The sequence below is a fragment of the Oenanthe melanoleuca genome, chromosome 12, assembly GCF_029582105.1.
Source record: "Oenanthe melanoleuca isolate GR-GAL-2019-014 chromosome 12, OMel1.0, whole genome shotgun sequence".
NCBI classification, from domain to species: domain Eukaryota; kingdom Metazoa; phylum Chordata; class Aves; order Passeriformes; family Muscicapidae; genus Oenanthe; species Oenanthe melanoleuca.
This window is the reverse complement of record NC_079346.1, coordinates 15,525,816-15,541,170: the sequence shown is the minus strand read 5'-3', so window position 1 is coordinate 15,541,170 and position 15,355 is coordinate 15,525,816. Positions and strand designations below refer to the sequence as shown.

Below are 15,355 nucleotides of genomic sequence, written 5' to 3'. Positions count from 1 at the left end.
CGGCGTGCGGCGGGGCGGGGCCAGCGGCGGTGCGCGCGGAGCCGAGCGGCCCGGCCCGGCCCGGCCCCCGCGGCCCCGGGCGCGGCCCCCGGCGGCCGCTCCGCCCGCGCCCCGGGGGCACCGGACGCCTCGGCGGGAGCGCGCAGTAAGTGCCGGCCTGGCCGCCCCGGCGCGGGGGGCGCTTCTAGGGACGGGCGGGGTGGGCCGGGCCGGGCCGGGCCGCGGGGGTGGCTGGCTGCGCCGTCCCGTCCCTCCGCGGGCACTGCGGGGCTGCCGCAGCCTCTCGGGGCCGGCCGTGTCCCGCGCAGGCCCGGGCCGGCTGTGAGGGAAGGGCCCCGTGCCCCGTTATTCGCCTGGAAAGTTCTCGGGATGGGGAAGGAGGCACTTCCCGCGGGGATGGAGCCCGGCGGCGGTGCGGTGGGACGGGCGGGCGCTGTCATTGCAGCGTGTGTCAGAGCGGGCCCGAGGAGCGGCGGCATTGCCGGGGCCGGGCTGGCAGGGCACCGTGCCCCTCTGGGACAGCGCCCCGGGGAGCTCCGGGCAGCGGGCACACACCCGCCGGCCTCCCCGCTGCCCCGAGCCTGGGCGGCTCTGGAGAAGAGGGGGAAAGCCAAAAGTTCACCCACCGGGAGGCCACATCCCGTTCCCAGCAGCAACACAGTGCCGCTTGCACTGCTGAATTACTAGAGATACTTCATCTTGAAGTAATGCAGGAACTACACTTGTTATTATTCTTCATCCAGAGACACTCTGACCCATCTTCATCCCTGTGACAAATCTCTTTTCCTGTCACACCCAAAATGAAACAGCAGCATGGAGAGATTAAAACCAAGACTTCAGAAAAGGCTCAAGGTAGAGCTCATAACAATTTTCTGCATCTCAGAAGTGAGCAGCACCTATCAAAGATCACTTTGAAAGTGCTGGCTTTGGAGAGAAACAAAAGGGTTCTCCTTATTCCCAGACACAGCAGAGCCCAGCACAGAGCAGTCCTGGCTGTGCGAGGAGCTCTCTTGGTGCAGACAGTGGAACAATGCCAGCTGGCAGCAGCTGAGGATCTGGTTCCTCTTCTGTTCTATTTGTGCATGGACTATGCTGGAACCTGCCCCTGATAGGTAGTAGCTGTCCACAGCCCCACAGCTGCCATCAGAGGCTTGGAGTGTGCCCAGCCTGCAGATCAAACTTCCAGCACCAGGATGACAGCTGGGAAAGGAAGGTGGTGGGGAAAGATGATCCACCCCAGCTCTGCCGTGTAAGTGTGGGCCTGGGCCATTCTTGCACTCAGCCTCCCTATCTGACTGTCTGCAGCCTGGAGCAGGAGGAGCTGGGGAGCAGAAACAGCCCTATCTGAACCTGGAAGTGCTTGTCTAAGCCAGGTCAGAAACCTTTGACACAGGGCTGCTTTTAGAGCAGTCTGTGGGCATGGAAAACCTTCAGCATGAATGGGATGAGAGCAAGAAAAAGAGGCCCCGTTCTCCCTCGACCAGATTTTCAGCTGGCTCATTTTAACCCAGCCTTTTCTGGTTTTTCAGAAATGACACCACATTCAGTTGAAGGCCTAACCCATTTTGTTTCCAAAATTTAGGAGCTATTCAAGATCTAGAGCCATACTCTGCAAAGCCCTTGAGCCTGCTTCACTCCTTTCACTTAGGCTCTTTTTCCACATTTTATTTCCTTGGTAGAGGCTTTTTTAAAAATGGGTATTATCATTATGGAAAGTCTCCCTGAATAGCACAAATTGATGGATTCTGCCTGAGCAACTGCTCGATCTGCTCAATAATTCCTTCCCTTTCCCTGCTGGGCTGTCACTGCTGCTGCTGTTGCACACTGATTTCAAATTTGCCATCTTTGTGTCCAAGTGTCCACTCCACCTGAGCTCTGCTGTGGTCAGTAATGGCTGGAGAAGTCCAGGTGCCCTGTGGTTTAAGCAGAGTGCAGGGCTTAATGGTCAGTGAAGGGCACAGTCCCCTTCAGCTGCAATGAACTCGTGACCCAGCACAATGTTCGGAGAGACCAGAGCAGAACTGTTGTTACTCACATTTCTCTGGAAACTCCAGGGAGTTTGACAGCTCCCACAGTCTCCCAGGCACTTCAGAATTTCCCTCTGCTTCACAAAGTTGCTTCCAGGGGGCTGAGGCAGACCCTGCATGTGTGGCAAGGCGTTGACCTGCTCAGGGAGCTGCAGGACAAGGTGAGGTGACTGCTCCAGCTGCTGGCTGACCACAGCACAGCCTGGTGCTGCTTGGCAGGAGTGCTTTCCCTGCTCCAGTTGTTAGTGGCAGATGTTGATCATGCTGCTTCCTGCAGTTGTGGACAGCAGTAAGGCACCACAGTTGTGGGAACTGCACAGTGACCTTGCCTGGAATGGAGCAGAGTGGAGCAGAACAATGGCTTGTTCCTCTTTGCAGGCACATCTTTTTCTATTCAGAGCTCACTAACCCCTCTCTCCCAGCTGCATTCCAGCCCAGATATGTAATGTCTGCTGAACTGCAGGAAAGTTACCAGAGAACTGCTACAGGAGTTCTCAGGTCAGCTCAGCTCCAGAGGTAGCTGTGTTTTCAGGGAGCCCTAAAGTTACAGACAGTGTTTTTATAAACAAAGTGTGCAAATACTTCCCATAAGCTCATCCCATGGTGTTTTGCAACTCTTGATCATTTGCACAATAGAAGTATGAAGGCAATGAAAGCCTTTAATGTTCTCAGCATGAACACATCTATCAAATTTCACAACTAGAATCCAAAATTGGACTAATTTTAAAATTAATATTGATAATTGCCAGTGCATGACTAAGCTTGAGTGGGTGGTTTCATGAGGGATTGAGAAATACTGGGTGTCTTTAGATGGAGGACTGATGAAACCCACCCTTCCCAGAGCACATGGGATGAGCAGCAATGGGCCAGTGCACGGTGCAGGGACTCAGCACAACAGGGAACTCCTACTTTAGATTCAGTAAAAAGCATCCTGAGATATGGATGCCTCACAGCTGAGTGTCATTTTATTGGGTATGTTCCCACTGATAAGGGGATCAATGCAACTTTCCAAAAATTAAAAGGAAGAAGCAGAAGCAGGAAAATGCTCTATCCTGGGGCAGATGGAGACCACCTGGTTCAGCCTGGGGCACACCAGAGACAAGAATTCTGAGGTTGTCCCTACACAGATCTCCAAATGACTGCAAGGAAGCAGAGCTGGAGTAGTGAGGGGAGAGTTATCACCACTCCAAGTGAATCAGCCATGACTGTGGAGGCTCTCAGTATGCTCAAAAAACATTTTTCTTATTTTGAGCAGGTAGCTGTGCTGGTGGGTTGGGGAGCTGTAGGACAGGTTGTGCCTGTCTCCAAGAGCTCCTCACTGTTCATTTGTTCTCATTCTCTCCTAGGCTGAGTCCAGTGTGGTTCCTGCCCAAAGAAAACCCATCAGTGGTGATGCTGCAGGAGAGATCTCACGTGAGGGTCCTCGACTGGAAGGGCAGCTTTGCACTTCTGTAGCTGATGGGAGAGGACAACAGCTTGGTAACAGGAGCTACCAAGAGCTGGCAGGATGAGCTCCAGCTCACCCTCTGTGCATGACTTGCATCACAGCACCCCCACCATGGCCAAGCCAGAGCCAGGGACAGCTCTGGATGTGACTGTACCACAAACACCCCCCATAAGCCCTGAGACTACCAGTTTCAACAGCACCAAAATCCCAGATATGGCCAGCACTGGACCTGGCATGAGCACCATGCTACTTTCCTTTGGGATCATTACTGTGATTGGGTTGGCTGTAGCAATGGTAAGAGAGCCCAGCTAAACATTCCTGTTTTGAGGGTGGAGGGTGGCTAGAGATTCTAGGACTGATTTGCACTGAATAATTTATTTGTATTCTATTAAAATCTTACCCAAAACTGCTGGGAACTGATAGTTCCTGAGATTCCTTTCTTTTTAAGGCCTTTATCAAGTGCTCCAGTATTTCTGCAGTCTCCCTGAGGTCTGGTCCAAATGGGATGCTCAGCAGGCCTAGGAGCAGCCATATGTAGTATCAGTATTTGTTTTTAATAGCAATACAAAATTCAATTAAAAGGAAAAGAAAGCAGATTCTGTTCTGACTTGTTACCTGGAACAGCTGCATTGATTTAAACCTTCTCTTGGGCCCCACAAGAATGTTTATCCATATTAGCTTTTCAAGCAGACTGTTGAAACCATGTCAGTCCCCCCTTTGGACATGGGGTAATTCTTTTTGAATTAAATTGGCCTGAATCCATCTCAGCAAGACTCACCCTGGACTGCATTTCCAAGGTTCTGCATGCTGGGTATCAGCCCTTGAGGGTTTGGTGTGTTTGGCACTAACCTTGCCATTAATGCTGTGGGCAGAAGCTTTCAGAAACCCTAGTTCTGGGGCTGCCATGGGCAGTGCAAGGGCTGCAGCTCTCCTTTTATGTAACCAGATGGTTTCCCTGCCAACAGAGAACAGAAGGTAGCAGCAAACTCCCATTCCTTGTACGAGGAAGGGCTTCAGTAGTACAGCCATCAGAGGAGCCTACTGCAAAATTTCATTGCAGGCCCCAGGAGGAGTTTTACAAAAGCCCCTAAGAAAACCTGGAAACGGTCAAAAGTTCCCAAGAGCAGCATCCAGCGTTGGTAGTTCCCAGAACAAGGCTGTGGAGGCCCAGAGCCTCCCTTTCTTCCCAGCACAGGCTGGCAGAGGCAAGTCCCTGAGCATGCCCTCCCTCTTTGCTTCTTCCCTTTGTACTGGGGAGGGGGTAGCAGCATTTCTGTGCTGTAGGAAATCTACACATGGAAACCACAAAGGGAAGCTTTTTCATCCACTCTTAAATTGCAACATGTGTCCTGCAGCCACAGAAATGTGCTGAGCTACACCTGATAATACACCTAATACTCTTACTCCTACTAACACACCTAATAACAGGCCACTGAGCACTTAGTGTCAGACACAATGTGCTGCCAAGCTCACAGTGATGCATATGAAGTGTCATTTTCATTGTCACTTCTCCCTTCCCTCACTCTGGTGCACAGTGACAACAACCTTCTCTGCCTCTTTCCTGTGTGCCCAAAATTTCTCTTCTTAGCTATTCCCCATCCTACTGGGACTACTGTAATGATGCTTCTTTTTCTCCTTCAGGTTCTGTATATCAGGAAGAGGAAGAGGTAAGATCTGTTACTGGCTGAAGGGAACTCAGTGCTTCAAAATGCAGAGTGAGCTCAGGAGATGGGGAGAGTGTAAGGGATGGCTGTGTGAGAACATGGTGTGACCCAGGCTGGGACACTGCCCTCCTGGCACTGGGCATCCTCTGACACCACAGTGCAAAGACTTCTCCACAGCTTTGGAAGGAGAAAAAGGCTGAGCAGGAGGAGGTCAGGGATCCTGCAAACTCATCACACTTCACCTATGAGATGGCTCAAAACAGAGGAGAGGGTTATTATGGCTGTATAAATAAGCTGGGAGCTCCACCATGAAAGGTCAATCTCAGGTTTCAGCCATTCCCAGATCCCTGTGTTTTCTGGCAGCCCAGGCAGTGACAGAAACTGGCAGCAGCACAGCACAGAGATGCAGCTTCAGCCCAGGAGTTAATGTCTTAATTTCCTTGCTAAGCTGCTGGCTGAAAATAGAGAGGAGAGGAGCATGGAGGGAGAATCGTCTTGATTCTTCTGTCTCACAGCAGGGACCCAGGTGAAGATCCATAAGCTGTGGTACCTCCTCCCTGCCTGACTCCTTGGGACAGGCCTAGCCAGGCCACAGACTTCACAGAGTGCTGCTGCCCACCGTAAAATTTCCAAGCCCAGCTCCAAAGCCCAGCACCCAGGTCTGAGTGCTGCTGCAGGAGCAGCCAGTGCTTGGCCTGTGGAAGTAGCACTGCTGGAGATAATGGTTGTGCTGGTAAGCCCATAGAGAAGCAGGGGAAGAATGTGTCATCCTAACACTTGCCAAAATAGATATTTGTGGTGACACTGCCAGTAACTGCTTGTGTGTTTCTTTCTACTCCAAAATTCAGCTATAGCCAAAGGCAGGACTCAGTGTTTTCCCAGGAGCCACCCCATCCATTATCCATCTCTGAGGAGACCCTTTGAGTAATAATTCATAGCTCTGTCTTTTGGAGCAATGATACAAGAGTAGGAACAGTATCCACAGGCATCAGCCCCCTGTGAGGATCTCTCTCTTTCCTATTTTCTATTTATTGTTCATTATTTTCTGTTTAATTTTATGTACTTCAGCCCCAGAGTTAAAGTACTCTCAGGCCACTGGAGCTTGAAGTGAACTGCTGCTGGCAGACTGTGACATGGCTGGTGTGGGCAGAGGGACAGGGGGAGAAGTCACAAAATGCCAAGCCAGTATGTTCCACTGTTTCTTTTGTCCCTCCACATAAAGCCTAATCTTTTAAGGTCTGCAAGAACTTAAATCCTGATTCCTCTGTGTGTAAATGTCTGCCAGCATAGATTAGTGATGGCAGTTAATCCCTGTAACTGCACCCTGGGTGTTTTCCACTCCTGGCAGCCGTGTGTGGTAGGTTCTTGGCCTCATCCAGCAAGAGCCACAGGAGCAGAATCCCTGTGCAGCAGAAGCAGCCTGCAGAAGGCCTCAGCCGTGGGGTGGGGAAGCAGCCTGAGCCCTGTCCTTCTCAACCAAGCCTTTCCCTCCCCTCCCACGGGCAGGTTGGAGAAGCTAAGGCACCAGCTGATGCCCATGTACAACTTTGACCCCACCGAGGAGCAGGATGAGCTGGAGCAGGAGCTGCTGGAACATGGGCGAGATGCAGCATCATCCCAGGCATCCCAGAGCAAGGTAGGCATTACCACCATGAGTGCCACTGCAGCACTGCCACCTGCACTGCTTTCTTACAGGGAGGTTTTGTAGGGCTGCTGGGTAGGAAGTCATGTAAGGCCTCAGGAGGACTTCCCTATCGCTGCCAGCCCTGGAGACTTGAGCATTTTGGAGTGCTTAGGGTGGCCTGAGGAGTCAGGCAGGTCTTTGACAGGAGGCTCTCTCCTGCCCAGTGTAACAAGAGGCAGGAGAAATTTGAAAGAAGGGCTTTTCACCACTGTTTGGGTCAGTGTTGTCTGTTCCCTTTGTCACCAGCACCATACAAAAAGCCTTTTTAAAAGGGCCAGCAGGGATGCTTGGAACAGGTGTCTTACCCAGTGATACAGCCTGTCCTTAGAGCAGACACTTTTCCTTTCATGCATTCCTCTCCAGCTGCTCTGTGTTGCCCATGTCATCCCCTACTTTTCCCATCCAGGAGCAGGAGTTCTCCCAAACAGTTCTCAGTTTCCACACACTTTATACCTTCAGAAGACCTCTTGCAAGCTTGATGTGGGGAGAAAAGGAAAGAGGAAATAATAAATACAACTGTAGTTATAAAATACTTATATTGAGATATTCTCAACCTCCTAAAGAGCTCAAAGGAGAGCCAACATATGGAATATACTAGTTTGGAAAAGCAGGAAATGTGGTGTATAAAAGTAAAGGATTTTGTCCTCCAAGTAGCACATACTAGGACATCACATCCCTTTATTAGTCCATGTAGGAGGCTTACCTGGAGGTAGTAAAGGGGGAAAATTTTAAGGCCAGAGTTAACCTCAGCACAGTAAAACCAGAATCATCCCCTCCAGGGACTGGCCAGCAAGATACCTCAGATCCCTCTTACTAATGCTTGGGAAGTACAAGTTTGAAGATTCAATGTAAAAAGAGAGGGACAGTCTAAAACAACAGCTCAAGTTCAGGCACGTTTCCAGGCCTTCTTGATATCTCAAGCCTTTTCATGCTGCCTTGTATATATAAATAGTGAGACCCAGTAATGCAGTGATGTGGGGATTTTAAACTGGCATGGATGTGCTGACTTAACTCTCCAGCCTGTTGTGTTTTCCTGTCCCAGCCCTGTTAATGCCTTGTTAGGCAGGCAGCCTCCCCTGAAGGGGTGCACGCAGCTCCGAGCGTGCAGCCCTGAGCTGCCCTGCTCCCTGCAGGTGCTGCTGCCGAGCCAGGGAGCCGTGCAGAGACCCAGCCGCCTGGTGTTCACCGACGTGGCCAGCGCCATCAACGCGTGACAGCCCCGCCCGCCGGCAGCCTGCGCAGGGAGGGAGCCCGAGCAGCGACTGCGCTCCGCACGCTGAGCCCTGAGCCCAGCCGGGCTCCTGGGCTCTGTGGTACAAACAGGCTCTGGGGAGAAAACCCTTTGGAAGGGCAGTGGTGATTCTGTGTGTGTGTTACCACTGTAAGGTCCTGAGCTCCAGCTGCTGGGCTGGCACTGCCTGACACACCTGCCAAGCTCTGTGTAGATTAACCTGTCAGAGCACAGAGCTGTGCTCTCTGGGTCAGGGGAGGAGAGAGCTGCACATTTCAGAGACCTCCTCTGGGTTTGTGTGCCCAGGCCCCAAGGAAAATGATGGATGAGCCTCTCTGTGCAGTGACCACAGCTCCGGCAGGGACTGGTGGCAAAGCCTCTTTGAGCAGGAGAGCTGCCTGCCCCAGCTGAGGGGTGACCTGGGGCACAGCAGGGAGCGCACAGCCACAGGATTATCCCCTCCCAGGCCTGTGGCTGCTGATAAATGTGCACCAGGGTCATGTTGAAGCACAGGAAATTCACTGGCTTTAAAAAGTGAAACAGTGAACGTTTGGCCAACAACAACTGAGGAAGTGGCTGAATATCCCAAATTAGAGCTACTGTATAGACAGAGGAGATTTCACACAGCTAGAGGCAGGGACTGTCACTGTCTGGCTATGTGAGTCCTGCTGCTGAGCTAGGAGTAACAGTGCTTGAGCTACAGAGAGGAGTTGAGCAGAACTAGGGCTCCAGTACCATTTATCCCCTCCTGCTCTGGCTCAGGAAAGTTTCTGTAGTACAGAGTGTTATCCAGGAAAAAAGATTAAGCTTTGAAATGCTTTCTTTTAAAAAAGGAAAAACTTGCATTGGCTCAACAACAGCCCAATGTCTGCCCCCAGAGATGACTAACAGCTGGTTTGTACTTCCTTACCTGCCAGGACCTGCAGTCAGAGCCTTCTCTTCTTCCTGCTGAAGGGAACACACAGCTTTGCCTTAGCCTCTGCTCTAGGCACAGGTAGGTGGGAATAGACAGGTAAGCCAGGGGTTTCCCTGTAGCATCTCTCTGCCTGTGCATCCTTCAGGGCTGCAGAAGGAAGAGTGTGCAGAGGGGTCTCTGGCCACCTTGGCCTGTGGCACTGCTATGTGGGGGCCTGGTGGCTGCAAGCCTTTTGGTGGGCACTGGCCCAGAGTGCTGCAGAACAGCATCAGTGCCCAGCCATGCCCTGATCACCTCCTGATCTTTGTGTGCTTACAGGCATTTGTCCATCAGATTTTATTCCATGCACAGCACCAGTTAAAAGGGAATTGGGGCAAGCCAAAATCTGAATGCAGATCTAAAGCTTTATGCAAGGATTTGTTGCAGAGTGGCAGTTCAGGTATCAAGTACTTTGTTGCAAGTTTGGACCTGCCTGTTAGTTTTTGTTCTCCTAAATATTTTCTTCCTCTATGTGATTGTTTTTCTCATATTCATTAAATGCAGACTCTTTCCTGGGCCTGTGCCCCTGACCCCTGCAGGGCACAGCTCCTTACCAGCCTTCCTTCTTCCACTGACAGAGCTTTCCTCAGGGCAGCTTTGCAGAGCTAAATTTAGTTTTTCAGTAGCCAGATGTCTTTTTTAGAACTAGGGATTTCTGGGAGTATATCAGGGGTTACAGTGTGGAAAACAGCCCAGTCTCCATAGCCAGGAGATGTGGCAGGACACACTCCCAAGGCAGCTGCTGCATGACCCTAGGGATGCAGCTGGAAGGAAGGTGCATGGGTACAGATACTCAGTGTAATGCAGATTGTGTGCTTAGAATTTGGAGTCTGTCTCTGGCTATTCCCAGTGATCAGCTGGGAACAAATACCTCCCAACACACACACACAGCCCCCAGCTCCTGCAAGTGCTCATTGAGAGCAGCCACACATCTCATTTCTCCCTTCACTGTCTGTCCCCTTTCCATGCTCTGCAGCAGCACAGGGATGCACGGGGCAATAGGGCTGTCCAGCTGTCTTAAATTACAGCATTTTCCCCAGAACTCTTAAGATTGGAAGTGCAGTGGTTGTTTTAAACTCACTGAAAGTGTGAGCTGAGCTGTTTCTTCAATGTGTCAGCCCAGTGTGCTTCATGTGCTGCAGCACTACAAACACCCCTACACCTACATGGGAATTCTCCTGAAACATTCTCCCTGTGATGGTAGGCTCTGTCCTGTGATGACTGCCCTTAGAGCAAACAAGTACAGACAGACTGAAAGAATATTATGGGTAATTGCTGGGCTCATACTGGAGTATTCTTTTAGTTCCCTAGCGCCTCCTCTCAGTTCCTGGATGTATAATTTAGCAGAAGCATTACAATGTAATTTAATTCAAGTGTTTCTGTGTTTTAAAGCATTGAAATATAATTAAACTATTTACATGAAAGTCTAGTTGTGATTGTCTTTTTCCTGTCACTTGCATTTTCCCACAGCAACTGCTGGAGTGTATCCCCAGTATCTGCTGCTAATTGGTGTGCAGTGAATGACCCTGCTCTTTCAAAAACAGAACTAAAGGTGAAAAACTTGCAAGGGGGCTCTGTGGGGGGTCAAAGTTTAGCATGCTACAGCACAGAAACTCAGATCTCTTCAGAAAGGCTAGCTGGAGGAATCAGAAGGGCAGGAACTCCCAGCTGGCAGTCCTGGACATCCAGAGTACAAAAATTCCAGTTTATTCTTAAGCTGAATTCTTGCACAAACCAGGGGTTCATCAGCTCACCTGCAGCTCTGCCCACACCAAGGGGAACAGAACATGGTGACATTGTTGATACATTTCAGATCTGCTGCTGCCTCATCTGGCCCACAGCCCCAAAACTTGGGACTAGTTAGGAAAGCTGTCAGATGAACTGAAGAGGCAATGCACAAGCAGAGAATTAATTGTATGAAAACCTAAATAGCTGTACAGCCCATAGAACAAGGTGGGGGAGAGAAACAGACTCAACTGTGGAGAATTCTGGGTGCACATGTGAAAGAACTGGCCTCTGTTCCAACCAAGCCTCCAAAACACACAAAAGGATGGAATTAGGCACCCACATTTGGGTTTAGAAGCCTGTCCAGTTTTCTCCATGTGTGATTCCTCATGCTCATTATCTTTTATTTTCATATCAATGTGGGGCTGCTCCTGAATGACCAAATTTTTGTTTATAATCCCCAGGTCAAGAGACACTCACCTTGTCCAGCAATGTGTGTATGTGTGCTGAGGGTGTTGCACAAGGAGGCAAAGCAAGAGCAAGAGGGGCTTTTGTTTGACACCTTTATTTAAAACAAACTTCAAGGCTAATTTGCAAGTTACCAACACTCTATGCCTTCACCAAAACCATTTATGGGAAACTTCCAAACTTTGCTAAACATCAAACCTCACTCACCTCCTGTGGTTTAACCAACTGTAATGGCCTCTTATTTTTTCAGCCAAGTTAGACCAAAACTGCCTGAGCTTAAAAACACTTGACATGCACTTGCTTAGAGGTAGCTTTGTCTACACAGAAAAGGTATATTACCTATGGGAAAAAACATATAAAAAGGTTTGCAGTTTCAAAAAAGACAATCCAAGTGATCCAGTGTAAGATCCTAGCTCCCTGAAGACGTCTGGAATTCTGTCCACCTTTCATAGGCACTGACTTCCATTCTAATTCTCTGTGTAAACATGGAAGCTGAAATTATGGATTGGGGTTTCAACTACACACAGAAGAGCTCCTAAAAGAGTTGAATTCTGTTTGTCCTCCTCCAGCATTTGCATTTTTATGGAAACAAGTTCTTTATTGTGGGTTTTTCAGCAGAATGTTAAGAGGTAGCAAAGACTAAATTTTTTTGTGTTTTTTTTAAGAGAGGTACTTTGCATGCACTTCCCAGAGGAATACTGCTGACCTAAAGCAGATGGATTTACTATCTAGCCAAGGCAGTTTGCACCCCTATTCCATGCCACCAGCTGAGAAGGGACTGACTGATGTCACAGGAAAAGCCTGAGTCTTACAGCTGTAATCCCTAATCCATTTAGAAGCTGAAGTTCCAGTCTCACCCTGCAACAGCTATTGGTCTGAGGTAGCAGAGGTTAATTAAATAGGCAGTACAGCCTTGCAAACAGAGTACTGAACCTGCCAACTCAACTGAAAATCAGGCACAGAAGTTGGTAAAATATTTTGGTCTGCTATTGGAATGGCCTTTGATTGCAGACATGAACTGCAGCTGAACTTTTGTTTGCACTGAAGAGCAGCAGAATTCAGGGGAGCACCAGCTGCACCTTCTCATGCAACCATCAACAGTACAGATTCACTTGTGTCATGTCCCTGGAGTTAACCCCACAGCAGGAGCTGGCAGCACAGCTCATCCCATAGCACAGGATTTAGGTCAGTCCCTGTGATCTAATCCATTTAGTCCTTGATTTCTCAGCTATTTGGTAGTGGAGGCACAAAGATTATCTGTGATGCAGTTTTCTGCTGTGACCACCAAGCCTCATACACAAGAGAGTACCCTTAGGGCAAACCAGACACCACACAGAATTAGGACTGGAACTCTCATCACTACTAAGCAGAATTAATAGAATCAGGACTCATCTCTACTAAACTGGGTGAACTGGACAAAATTACCCAAAAGGAAAAAGAAACCACTTTTTTTTTTCCCCATTATCACTCCAATCAGCCCTTCTTAATTCTGCATACATTTTCTTGTGTTAAATAAATACTTGCCAAGGGAACAGAACTCTGATGAAAAGATAATAAATGAGTTCAATATATACAGCCATTTCATGGGTTTCTACTATGCACCACCATAAATTTAAAGCCAATTATGTTCTGTTTAAATATTTAACACTGTATAGCTAGCCAATTTTACATCCTGTCAGAGATAATTGAAATACCCACTTTGTCCCTTTAATAGGCAGGCAGAACATCCAGGAGATGGAAAATACCACTGGGATTTCACTATTTGCAGCTGGATATTGAAAACACATCAATTCCTCCGAATTTAACAAGTTCAGCTCTAAGACCAAAAGCACAAATCTGGAAACTGTGAAACTGAGGGCAGCCAGCAACAATCTCAAACCAACAGCTACTGTTGTCTCTCAAAACAAAACTATCAGCAGCTTTTATTTGCATAGCTGAGACACTAGGGGACCCCACACACACATGTTAGGGACTGAATTTCAACTAATTTAAATTGAATTCCAAGGCTCTGCAAGGAAGCAACTTCTGTAACCAGTTCTTTGCAGACACTTCTTTGAAGGGATGAAATCCAGTGGCTGTGACTAAGCACTGTGAGCACTGTGCACTTAGAGCTGCTATCAAACTCAGAGGGAGAGCCACAAGGCCAGAAGGCCCTGAACTGATCACATTAAGATAGAAATTTCAGAATCCCTAAGACATCAGGGTGCAAACTTTTCCCCTAAAGCATGCAAGTTATGGCCACTGGAACAACAGCACAGGGCAAGCTGGAAATGCCATGAAGGTTTTTCTTTCTGATATGGTCAAGAAAAGACTCAAAGGCTGTCCCATTATGGGCAACACAGCAAAACTTAACTCATGGCACTGCTCCACCAATCTGCTAATGTGATATTGCAGACAAGCTCAGCCATTAGTTGTGTGAATAGATTTCCTTTCCTGTATCTGTATTGCTGAGTCAGCTTCTGTTGAAATACTGCCCTCTGTGGCAGGGCAAGGCACCAGGTTATCCAAGTATTTAAAGAAATTATTATACTCAAAGATATACTACACATTGTAAAAGACATCTCTCCAACAAGGCATTTGCCATTCTTTCCCCTAAATCCTTGTTTGGATGTTTAGGGTAAGGAAGTCCACAGGCAACAGGAGAGAACTTGGCTAAAATTATCACAAATGAAGAATCTGAAATACAACATTAAAAGTCCCATTTGTTTTCCAGTCCTCTGGCTTCGGCGTGACATGAACAGGTGGGACACTACTGAGCTGCAGCAGGGATGTTACTCAAGACATCTCCTAACACCAGTGGTTTTGCTGGACTTGGAACCATCTTTTCCAGTGATGCCTAAAGGAAAGATCACAGGAGAGAGAGAGTTAGAGCTCTGGGTCCAGGAGCCCTGCTGCCCAATACTCCTTACAGAGCTAGTACAAGGTTGAGAGGTGACAAGGATCCACTCCCCAACAACCAAAGGTCTTCACAACAACATTCCCATTGCTCTTGAACCAGCTAAATGGCACAAATGGCTTCCCTGGCAGCAGGGCTCAGCATGAGCCTGAGGGCCCAGAAGTGACAGTCTGTGTGCAATTGTCAGGTTTCTGCTCTGCAAACCCTCATGAGACACCAAGTACCCAAAGTGCCCTCCCAATATTAAACACAGGGGAAGTTGATGTGTAGAATGCCTGGAGATGGTGTGAGTGGGGAATGTTTCTGGCTACACAGGCTTGCTGTGATCTGTGCCTCACCCCTGGCTTTCAGGGGAGCTGAGGTGCCCATTGGGGCAGCAGAGGAAACAAAGTGAGACAAAGTTTGTATGAAGAAGAATACAGGGATGGCAAGACAGACAAAAGGGAGCAAGATCCCAAGGCTGCTTCTGGGCTTTGCACTGGCTCCTGGAAATTTTACCATAAAGCAACCTCTTTACCCCCTCACATCTACAGTTCATTAGCCAAGAACAGTTAATCAGACAAACCACATCTGCCACTGTGGCTTAGGAACCTATGAAATGAGATTCATCAATCCTTCAGTAATGGTACTCACAGAAAAAAACCTAAATGCTTCCTGACTCAGAAAAACAAATGTTAATGCTGGAGTTGTGACTGGCAGCATCTACAGGTAGTAACACAACAGAGCCTGATCAATTAACCAATTCCTGCCTGCTCTTGGTAACCTGGAATCCCCCATAACCAGTGCCCTGGGAATACCAGGGCTAGATCCCCAGGCAAAGGCCATGGGGAAAAAAACAGCGAGCTTTAAAGCAGCTCTGTCCCACTGGAGGCTTCAAAATCCTGTGCATTTCTAATTCAGCTCTTCGTAAATCTTAATTTTCTCCACAACAGACAGAGTCAGTGTTTATTTCAGCAATTCATCTGAATGCTGCAGACACAAAGCCCAGGGCAGATCTCTCTCACCCAGAGCTGTGCAGTGTACAACCTGCAGGATGGGCAAGCACCCTTCCATCCCCTCTCCCTGATGCAGCACCTCAAAAATCCTCACCTGGAATGAAAGGAAAAAAAACCCCATCAAAGCTTGCAATGACCAAAGCTGTCTGTGTCCATAGCAAAAGATCATTATAAGATCACAGACTCCTGCTAACAAGTCTCAGAGCAGCAGCCTCCTGCATGAGTAGCACAAACTTGCAGGCATATAATATCCCAGTTAAACC

The 15,355-nt window shown here is 48.7% G+C and overlaps 2 protein-coding genes across 6 annotated transcripts in view; one reads left to right on the top strand and one right to left on the bottom strand.

Annotated features, from left to right (window-relative positions):
* The first annotated feature begins 42 nt into the window (after positions 1-42).
* Positions 43-13,334, top strand: C12H3orf18 (chromosome 12 C3orf18 homolog). 4 transcript variants are annotated; one of them, XR_008841489.1, is made up of 6 exons: positions 43-145; positions 3,374-3,768; positions 5,116-5,141; positions 6,645-6,774; positions 7,956-9,047; positions 12,916-13,334. XR_008841489.1 is itself a non-coding variant. In XM_056501644.1 (6 exons), the coding sequence occupies exons 3-6, from the start codon at positions 3,535-3,537 to the stop codon at positions 8,034-8,036; spliced, it is 471 nt and encodes a 156-aa protein (XP_056357619.1). In that variant the 5' UTR covers positions 43-145; positions 744-852; positions 3,374-3,534; the 3' UTR covers positions 8,037-10,437. The 4 variants fall into 4 exon arrangements, 3 of the variants coding, with proteins under 3 accessions (XP_056357619.1, XP_056357618.1, XP_056357620.1); XM_056501644.1 differs by lacking the exon at positions 12,916-13,334 and adding an exon at positions 744-852 and having other exon boundaries at positions 7,956-10,437; XM_056501643.1 differs by lacking the exon at positions 12,916-13,334 and having other exon boundaries at positions 7,956-10,437.
* The window catches only part of LOC130258355 (high mobility group protein HMGI-C-like), a 51,428-nt gene continuing 47,363 nt past the window's right edge, over positions 11,291-15,355 (bottom strand). Inside the window, exon 6 of one of the 2 annotated variants that reach the window (XM_056501647.1) lies at positions 11,291-14,037. In XM_056501647.1, the coding sequence (XP_056357622.1) occupies positions 13,973-14,037 (65 nt within the window). In that variant the 3' untranslated portion in view covers positions 11,291-13,972. The remainder of the gene's footprint in view (positions 14,038-15,355) is intronic. The other variant, XM_056501646.1, reaches the window with a different exon arrangement.

What these genes read in the sequence shown, in the direction of transcription:
- C12H3orf18 (XM_056501643.1), top strand. Translation starts at nt 3,535, where the DNA reads ATGAGCTCCAGCTCACCCTCTGTGCATGACTTGCATCACAGCACCCCC. An exon ending in TTGGGTTGGCTGTAGCAATG is followed by an intron (nt 3,769 to 5,115) that starts GTAAGAGAGCCC and finishes TTTCTCCTTCAG; the next exon opens with GTTCTGTATATCAGGAAGAG. An exon ending in TATATCAGGAAGAGGAAGAG is followed by an intron (nt 5,142 to 6,644) that starts GTAAGATCTGTT and finishes TCCCACGGGCAG; the next exon opens with GTTGGAGAAGCTAAGGCACC.